This window comes from Molothrus aeneus, chromosome 17, assembly GCF_037042795.1.
Source record: "Molothrus aeneus isolate 106 chromosome 17, BPBGC_Maene_1.0, whole genome shotgun sequence".
Classification (NCBI taxonomy): domain Eukaryota; kingdom Metazoa; phylum Chordata; class Aves; order Passeriformes; family Icteridae; genus Molothrus; species Molothrus aeneus.
Window position 1 is genome coordinate 4,482,671 of NC_089662.1, and position 10,385 is coordinate 4,493,055.

A 10,385-nucleotide genomic window follows, 5' to 3' on the forward strand; every position below is an offset into this window, starting at 1 on the left:
AGGCTTTATAATGCAATTTCACCATGTTAAGATAAAAAAAAAAATCCTTGCAATAGAGGTGTGGTGTTGATGATGTTGACAAATCTTTTCTTCTCACCACTGATCTCCTTGACTCTATTTTTGCTGTGCATTGAGCTTCAACATTTCACAGTCAATGAATTTAACCTGAATTTCCACTCCTGTGCATTACTGAACTCACTAGCTCAGGGAGTGAGTTAAATATCAAATAAATGGAAGTAAAAATATTCATGAGTTTCTGTGCAGTATCACAGTTTCTTAATAATGATCCATTAAATCTTAAGGTTTTCATCCATGTGCTGTCCTCTCTTTTTAAAATTCTGTAGTTCCAGTCTGCTATGAGGCAGCAATTGCAACAATGTCATTATTGCTAAATTTCAAATCCTCCCCTCCCTTGGAAGAAATGTTCTCTTTCTACAGTAACAAACTCACCTCTCCTTCCTTCTCTTTGGCAGAGAGAAAAAAGGAGGCTGCCTCAGGGTGATAAATGTATTTTCAGCAGCTCCTGTTAAAATTATGGCTCTATTTTTTTGTCCTCAGTTCACAAACCAAAATAACAACCCTTCTCACAGTGTAATTAAGGATTTCATGTACACCAGGAGAACCAACAGAAAGAATTAACTACAGGAAAACAAATGCTGGAGCCAGAAAGAAGGACCCAAAACACATTTTCTTGGTATATTATTTTTTTAATATATTAAAAAAATTACAGTTTCAATAAAGAAGTAGAAAAATAAGAAATTCTTTGGAAAGTGCTTGTAAAATACAAGCAGTTCCCCAGAAGGCATTAATTATCTGAACTACCATACATAAATGATCCAAGCATCCAGTGAACTACTGAGACAGTCCCAATCAATACACCAAGAAGAGAGACTTTAAAAATGGAATAATATACTTTCCCTAAAAGGTCTGTCTCAAACTGGGGAAAGCCAGGTCTCAGGTACTGTTCTGGAATCCAGCCTCACTTGGGTCAGTATCATGTTCCTTAAGTAAGGGAAGAGGAAGGGGAAAAAAAAAGAAGAAAAAAGAGTTTTAATAACAGAGTAGAACTGTAAGATTTTTGGCTTAAATGGGTTACATGAAACAGGCAATTCATGTTAGCACAAACTGCAGCTCTGCCAATATGCTCCAAACACACTTTGAAGCATTAAATGTGCTATGAAGAATTCTTTCAGCACAGCTGCATTTCAGTGCAGCTCCCAAGGAACAATGCTGGTCACCTGTGCACTGCAGCACTGGCCAGAGCTGTGAACACTCCTGAGGACTCCCTGCTCTCACTCAGGCACCAGTAATGAACTGGATTTAGCTGCAACTACAAACTACACTTGCATGTACTGATCCCCCAATTAAAATAAATAAGAGACTTAATAAATTGAGCAGTACATGTTTTATGGAGATTAACAGCCACAAGTACTCTGGATCACACTTCACTGGTCTCATTTATTGCACAGCTAATGTCTTACATCACCTCTTGCCTGTGACAAGTGGAGCTGCTACACCACCCTCACTGCTGCTACTACCAACTACTCACTTGTAAATGTTATTAAAAATACCTGATTCAGTTTCTTAAACTCAACCACTTGGAAGAAGATGTGCTCCAGGATATATTTGGCATCTTGCTTGTCCTTTGGGAGTTCACTGGTCACCCCCAGGATGTCGCCGCATTTCCGCACGTAGAACTCCAGGTCATCATCAGTGCCTGAACAAGCACCCAGGGAAGAAGGCAGGTGAGTGGCACACATCTGGAGCAGCTGGCCCAAAACCTGCTCTGAATCTCCATCTGCTGTTGGCATCCTGGGAGGTTCAATCCCATCACTAAGCTCAGTGGACTAGCCATGATGTATTCCTGCAGCCAGTACCTGCTCATCTTCATGTGTTTAGAATAATCTTAACATTTGAACTTCAAAGCATAAAAACGATGTGAAATTTATCAGCCAGAGTGCACAAAGCAATTTATGTACAATATAGGAAACAGCAGGCAAAAGCATGATAAAATGTCATGTAATAGACAAAATATAATTTCATGGTACATAAAGTTGCACTATTAATTTCCAAAGCCTTTCAATTTCTTAGATCAGAATAAGAGCAGTAGATTTTCCCAAATGAGGTCCATGCATTAGAATTAAATATAACAATTTTCCCCTAAAAAAAGCGGACTTTTATTTTAAATGTGCAAACAATCTGCTCCACTTACATTTGTTTGTGATCTCTGCAAGACGTGCTTTCTCTGAGGAAAAAGTTTCATCCAAGTCAAACAGCTCCAGAGCAGGAGGAGGCAATTCTTTGAAAGCAGGTGGAAAAACCTGGGAGAGAAAAAGCAGCATGCTTGATTGCCACATATTTTTCTTATACTTTATAGATCTCTAAGACAACAGTTTTGAACTTATATTAGATTTGAAGAAACCCTTTAAAAAGTCAAAAGCAACTCCAAAGCCATGGAACCAAGGGGCACCATTCAAAAATCCCAGTTTTATGTTGTAAAAATAACTGAACATTCCAAAAGAATTTAGCCACACCTATGCCAGAATTATCACCCAGCATCACAACTAGACATTCTTATTTGCAGTTTCAGTTTGCTCCATGAGACCCAGGTGATGGCTGAGAGCTGAGGAACTAAATTGGCCCTAACAGCTCACCCTGAAAACATTGACATCAATTGTGTCAGAGTAATTACTGACATCAATTCTGGTCAGAGTAATTTCTGTTTCATGCAAGAGACCATTTATGTCACAAGCTGGACTTGGGTTTATAAAAAGCAGTGAAGGAGACACCACTTTCCAGTGCACTCTTGAAGCTCTAAAGGATCCCAATAATGCTTTCTCAGTGGCCAGGGTAAAGCAGGATGGAACAATGATGGCAAAATTCAGACACTCAGAGATTTCTGCCTTCTGAAATGAGTTTGACACCCCATAGCTTGTGTTGTTGCTGTCAGCCCAAACATTGCTGTTAAAGTTTGATCAGCTCCTGCTATAAAGACTGATGCTCCACTTTCTGCTTCCCCTGAGGATCTGGGAGATGGAGGCAGAGCAGGACAAAGTGGCTCCTCCCTGGCAGCAGGGAGTGCAGTACCTTCACCACCACAGCTTTCTCAAATACCACATCCTCTTTTCACTGGGAAGGCTGAGCCAGCACCTCACAGGACTGGGAACAGCTACTCAGTCAAAGGCTCATCACACAAGGATTCTGTTTTGGTACCACACACTACATTTTGAAGCTCTTTTAATAAATTAGAAGTGTAAATGAGTGCTCTTTCCTAAAAGATAGTCCCTACAGTGTAGTCTACTCCCAAGTGATTAGTTATTGCTACAGCATTTCTCACTACTTTTTTTACAGAACCATGGAAATGACACACAGAGGCTTTGGATGAAACAAATGAAATAGAGACTCATTAAGGTTGGAACAGACATCCAAGATTATCAAGTCTAACCTTCATGGGGAAGAGTTCTCCCTGTAATATACAAGCAAGAAAATTACTCACAGCTGGCTGGAGGACAGGTAGTGGAGTCTCAAATTCAGGCTGAATGAGTTGGAGGGGTTCATGTTTCATATTCAGCTCTTCATAAGCTCTGCAGCACAGAAAAATTCCAAGTATGAGGAAAAAAGTGATACCACATCTATTTCCACTAGCAGGCTATAGAGATGGATTTTTGTGAACACACCAGCATCAAAGTTTTGCAATGTAACAGCACAAAAAAAAGGGATGTCCATTTTATAAGGACCTCAGAGAACTACAGATCAGTAATACATAACTTCTAAAGTGAGAAAATTAAAGTTGTGACAGGGGAAGATAATGGTAGGTGGATATATAAGATGACTAAAAAAATGACAGCTCAATTCTACAATCGACTTTTAGTGGATGAAGGAAAAATGATCCAGCACAAAACAAGCAGAACTGGGATTTTAGAAAAGTTTATAAAGAAGTCAATAACCAAAAGTTATTTTTTAAAAAAGTATTTGTTATGGGGTCAGAAGGGAGATCCTCCTGTGAATTCACAACTAGTGAAAATACAAGAAATACAGAGTAAGAAGAAAAAGTGTCCCCAGCAGAGTGAAGTTTATGGAATCTGTGTTAAGCTGCCACTACTCAAAGTATTCAGACATGATCTGGGTAACAGGGGAGTTATGATGGACAAAACTGATAGTGACAAAAACTGGTAAAACTGAGCAGCTGATAAACCTCAAAACACAATTATTGGGAAATGCAGAGGTCACTGAAATGCAGTTTTCAGTAAATGCCAAGTAATTAAAAAGTGGAAAAACGAGCAGTTCTCAGTTATCACTGCAGAAAGTGCCCAACTTCATGGCAGATAGTTCTCAAAATATCAAATTAATGAATCTCATGTAGTTGGAAAAAAAAAGAGAAAAGAGAGCCAGAAACTACAGCTAAGACAAAAAGCATGAGAAAACATCATTGTCATGCTGTACAAATCTATTTTCTTGTATATCCATATTCAAAATGCTCAGCCCTTCCTGCTCTTAAGGAGACACGGTTTAAGCACAAACAGAAAATGCAGAACACCAAATGCAATAAATAAACAAGTCATAAGAAAATTACAGCTGCTGACTTGATAACTGAAGGGAGGGCAGTTGTGTCCAGCTGATAAAGGGATGTATCAAACAGCTTTGTGAAGTCCCTGGGGTTCTCATCTCCTTCCTGCAGGCACACTCGCAGCTGCTCGGAGAGCGCGGCGGTGTCTGGGAGCACGGTGTAGTCTGAAATCTGGACACACAGATACACACCCCTGTCATGTGAAATAGCCAACCCATTCCCATTGTCTCTTTCTACCTCCTATCTCACCTAAAATCTCTCTTAGAAATCATTTTTTCACTCTTTAGCAGGTATGGCCCTTTGCAGCACAGCTCACTAGATCAGTAACTGTGCCACCTCTTCTCTCAGCTGTAAAGCTACCCAATACATGGGTGTTTTATTTGGATTTCTGTTAACTCTTTAAAACAGACAGCTTACTAATCAACTGTGCAAAACTGCTGGTTTTTATGCACACAGAGTATACAATTTAATCACAAAAAGATATTTCCAAATAAAACCAGCATTTGTATACAACTAAAACTGGCACAAAGGTTGATCCCTGCTCACATACAGAAAATCTGCCTTTCCTTCCTGCACATTCCTCTTGTCTCAGGGCTCAGAGGGAAGTGCAAACTCATCACACTGGAGCAGTCCATCTCATAAACATGGGCAAATTGGAAAGAGACTTTCACAAATTATATCTGATGATGAATATCAATCTAAGGCTGAGTGGTACCATTAATTTTTACACCTGAGCCTCAATCCTAGACCACGAATAAAGGTTCTGCAACAACAGCAGGATCCATCCTGCTGTTAACCACTGTGTGCTAAACACAGGGTGTGCCAAGACCAGTGCTGATCCCACTGCTCTTTACCTCCTTGTGATGGATCTCTCTTACCTCAGGGTCCTCCATATCCATCTGGTTTAAGTGGATATCTGATGTTGTGAGCCACTGGAAAAGCACATCCTGGGGAAGGGCAAAACTCAATTACTTTCAGGAGGATCCAAGTAATTTCATACTATGCTTAAATATTCCTAATAAATCTATTAAATAACATATCATGAAGAAGATTAAAAACAAGATAATAAACCAAAGAATATCTCCTAGTGTTGGCTGAGAATTCCCATACTGAATCCATTTCATAGCTGTCTTGCTCTAAAATGAAGCTGAGCCTGGAGTGCTTTACAAATGTTGTGAAGATACAACAGGGTGTTTTTAAAGAAAAAAAAAAATCCCAAAAAACTCCAACTTACCATGATCTTACCATTTTCTTCTTTATCTAAATACTGGTCACTGAACATGTGGGAAGATCCCAGGGCTGCCATCTTTCCACCTTTACTCTACCAAGAGAGGATAAAATATAGCAAAAATTCTTTCCAAATCACAGTTTTAGAGGCAATTGTTATTGCATTCCATTACTTGTCTACATAGTAAAAAACTGCATTAACTTGTTCTCATTCATTAACAATATCAATCCTGTGCTTGTAACTCTTTATTATTAAATTTCTGAATTTATTTTTATAAATTAACAGGTTTGAGTAAAACAACATACGAAAAATCTACTGGTTCCAAGGTGAGAACCTTGGAATTCAATATGCTGTACTTAGAGAGCTAATGATAATCTTATTTAATAAATTATTACTAAAACAGCAGAAAAACCTCAAAACTTCAAAGAATTAAAGACATCCACCAGTCAACCAAAAAATATGGAATCTTTGCTGACCACCTCATTAATTCTCCTCTGAACCCCATGCAAAGTTTACCATAAAAAAATTCAGGAGTCACTGGGCTTATCTGGAATTTGCAGATGCATCAAAAACTGAGGTGGGTTTATAAGTACCCCCAAAAGATCCACTCACAATCTCTGTGTGGGGCAGGGGGACTGCAGGGAGGGCCCCAGGCAGCTCATACCTCATGCTGATAGAAAGCCAGGATAGGCCTGTTGAGTGGGAAGCAGACAGACCCTGTGGACAGGATTGCCACTGCTGGCTTCATCACATTCAGTGTGGCTCCAAAAGGATAAACAAAGGTGAGGGCTCTGCAGGAAATACAGGGATTCCATAAGAACCTGCATGCACAGGCAGGCTGGACAGATTCACAGAACTCAAACTGAAACCCATAGACTAGAGACAAACAAGATCTGGTCATGAGAACAGTAATTCCTTTCCAAACCTATCCCCCCTGTTCCTTCAGAGGTTACCAAGCTCTACTAAACAGATTCTCCTTTCCAGATACAACCTAAGAAGCACAAGAACATAAGAAATGCATTAGAAAACCTCACCATAAGCACAGTGTACTGCTGCTAACCACAAACCTGCCAATTCTCAGGTGTTCTACACATTTTTCACATCAATTTCCTCAAAGAAAACACTTACTGTGAGTCATGGCCTCTTCCATCTTCATCTGTTGTCTCAAGCACTGTTTTCTTTGCAGCTTCACTGATTCCCCTACGAGATATTGAAAAACAAACCTTACTGAAAACAATGCAGTTTACAAGAGTTTACTGTGAAGATTTACATGCCCCAAATATTCACCTGTTCAAAACTCCATCAGAGATTAGTGCTTCTTTTGGGTGGTGGTACTTGTAATACACATTTCGTACTACAGCATCTTGAAAAAAGAAAAAAAAATATAGAAATTGACATCTTAGCTGATCAATGTGTTAGATTTAGCAAAGAAAAATTAATTTAGCTCTTGGATTCCATGGGTGTTTGCTTTTAACACCACAAATCTGGCATTTGGCTACCAAAAGAACTGAAATGAGCCTTCCCTTCTATTTCCTTTTGGACAGAATAGATTTAGGATAGGAATATGTTTGCAAATTCAAAAAAAAAAAAATACAGAAAGTTAAGCACATCACCATCTTCAGCAAAGCAAAAGAGACAAAAAGATTATTGAGTTAAAACAGCCTGTATCAACTTTTACAACTCTATTTTTTATACATCTTCCACACACTTGATGAATTGAGGCCTATTGATGCAAAAAAAGGCATAGTCTAGAAAAGCCACCAAAGACCCCAAATATTTTATGTACACTGACACACACTTGCCTTGGGTTGTTGGGGTTTTTTTCAAATTGGCAGCTAATGAGTGACATTTTATTGGTCTGCTACAGAAAAGTGCCACTTCTTATTCAGCATGAGCATTAAGTGATTCAATCCTAAAAACATGTGGAAAATGTTCTAAATTAATGGCTTTTTAAACAAGAAATTTCTCTAGATTTTTTTTTTTTGTAAATTAAAACTAGCAACTACAGCAAAGTAGTGGAAATGGCCAAGTTGCCCATGTACTCTGTCCATGGAAAGCCTTTGCTGTGCTCCAATATTACCTTGCCATGTGCATGCAGATTTAAAGGAAAAAAATATTTTAGATCAAAAGATACTTTGTGAGAAAGATCTGTTTGGCTTGTATTCACAAAGGCTGAACCTGCTCTTTTCAATTTTCAAATTGATGACTAAAGGTAGCAGTGAGCCCCATTACCATTATTGAAAATGATCCCATATTCTTCTAACAAAAAGTTAATGTTTGTGCCATTTCGGGACTCTCCACCTTCTCTCAGCATCACCAGGATGGCCCCACCATCCTCCAGGAATTTCTTCAGAACGGAAAACTAGAAATCAACAAAGATCCAGGAAAAAAAACAAACAAACGTGAGAAGCTACACACAAAACTGCATGAAGTTATGTTGAGATGAGGGGAGAGGAATTAACTGCTTGCATTTAAGTTTGCCCTGTAAGAAAAACATTCAAATTCCAATGTACATGAACTCATTTAAAGCAGCTCTACAGCAAAGTCTTCTGCCTTGTTCTTTTCTACTTAAGCAAATTTTAAAACACAACTAACTTGAAAACAATTATTGACTTCTCACCTCATCAGCACTGAACTTCTCTCTTGGTCCTGCTGTAATCCACAATTTCACCCCAAATAGTCTCTCAGAAGTAATCTCATCTTTCAAGCTAGGAATAGATTAATAAAGACACGCATTATTCTTGGATATAGTCCTAGAACTTTTTCCTTTTGTTTTTTTTATAAGGGACTTGCAAATGAACACAAAGCAAATCACTTCAGTCACTTCGCATCCTTTTATCTGGGTTTAAAGTTGACAACTTGAGCAAAAATAATCCTTACAAATGCCAACCAGCTAAACAGTAATGATCCTCTGACGAGGCACTGTGGCAGATCCAGAACTGCTGCCAGCTGTCACAGCTGCTATTAAACTTTGCACCTGAGGAGCTTCCCATTATTTTTCTGCTTTCTGGTCTAGCCACATTTCACAGGATAAGATGAGGTGGAAGGGACGCACTGGGACTGTGGAGCCCAGCTCCTGTCCCTGCACAGACCCCCAACAGCCCCACCCTGGGCATCCCTGGGAATGGTGTTCAAACCCTCCTGGAGCTCTGGCAGCCTCGGGGCCGTGCCCATTCCCTGGGGAGCCTGGGCAGTGCCAGCACCCTCTGGGGAGGAACCTTTCCCTGATATCCTCTCCCAAACAGCTCATGCCATATTTTGCAGTGTTCAGATAAACAGTACCATCTACAAAAACCCTGCTTTCTTTTTGTCCCAAACTCCAAATCGAGACAGACCCACAAACCTGGATGAATAGCTTCATCCTTACAACTCACACTCCATCTCCTACAGGTAAGCTGCAGCTCCCAAGAACCACGCACAGCATCCCACAGGGGCAGAAGATGCAACAGGGCGCAAGCAACGCGAGAGAGCGACCTCAGCTCACGACACACACCCCCAAAGGCCACTCGGCTGCCCACACGCCCCCAAAGGCCACTCGGCTGCCCACACACTCGCCGGGGCCTCTCCGTGCCCCGGGAGCCGCCCCTCACCTCTGCACCTTCCAGCTGCCGCGCAGCCTCTTCCGCAGGGCCTTGTAGCCGCCGGCCGGCGTGAAGCTCTCGCCCTTGGAGGCGTTGAACACTATGGCATTGCGCGGGCCGCTCTCCATAGGCTCCCCCGGGGCTGCCGGAGGGCTCCGGGGAGCAGCGGGCAAGCGCCAGCGCCCCGGCCGCCCGCGGGTCCCCAACGAGCCCCCGCCGTGCCGCCGTCACTACGCGCGCCTAGCAACGCTCCTACCGGACGCATGCGCGGGCGGCGTTTTCCCCCCTCTCGAGTGCAGAGGTCGCCGCAGTGGTTCGCTCCACTCCCCGCCAGGGAAAGGGGCGGGGCGGTACCACTGCGGAGGGCGGGGGGGTGAGACGGGGCGGGGACACGGCGGTCCCGCCCTTCCTCAGCCCGGGCGCTTGGTCCGTCCGCGCCCTGAACCCCTCTTGGCGTTTCTGGGCCTTGGCTCTTGCTTGTTTAAAACCCCAATCGTGATAGCTGCAGGTTCTTCCCTGTGAGCGTGGGGAGGGCCCTGGCACAGGCTGTCCAGAGAAGCTGTGGCTGCCCCAGCCCTGGAAGTGTCCAAGGCCAGGCTGGATGAGGTTTGAAGCAGCCTGGGAGAGTAGAAGGTATCCCTGGCCTTTAAGATCCTCAAGCCTTTCACGATTCTGTGATCAGCTTAAAGTAGGGAATTCCTCTTTAAATTAAACGCAGGCAGTGCATGCAGCCGCCCTGTGCTCTTCAGCCCAGCACAAGGCAAACACCCTCCTTCCCCTCTTATCCAGGACACCCCGAGAAGCACATGAGTATTTGCAACTTTAATATAAACCATGTCATATTTCCAATGACTTCAGCATATACAAGATAGAGCCTGATAAAAAAAAACCAAAAAAAAAAACCAAAAAAACCCAAACCAAAACAGACAGTGGTACCAGCGCAAAGTTTCCCACAGCATGAGCATCACACAACTTTTAGGAAGCCCCCTGTTTATCCCTGTGTTGCTCT

The 10,385-nt window shown here is 41.9% G+C and overlaps 1 protein-coding gene across 1 annotated transcript; it reads right to left on the minus strand.

Moving 5' to 3' along the window:
* Positions 1–692: 692 nt before the first annotated feature.
* On the minus strand, positions 693–9,619 carry IFT52 (intraflagellar transport 52). The gene is made up of 13 exons (XM_066561429.1): positions 9,386–9,619; positions 8,416–8,503; positions 8,028–8,157; positions 7,083–7,158; positions 6,924–6,995; positions 6,460–6,586; positions 5,802–5,888; positions 5,446–5,514; positions 4,584–4,738; positions 3,497–3,584; positions 2,213–2,321; positions 1,572–1,717; positions 693–1,002 (listed from the first exon to the last, which is right to left on the minus strand). Exons 1-13 carry the CDS (start codon positions 9,502–9,504, stop codon positions 955–957), a joined length of 1,314 nt encoding a protein of 437 aa, XP_066417526.1. The 5' UTR covers positions 9,505–9,619; the 3' UTR covers positions 693–954.
* Between the last annotated feature and the right edge of the window lie 766 nt (positions 9,620–10,385).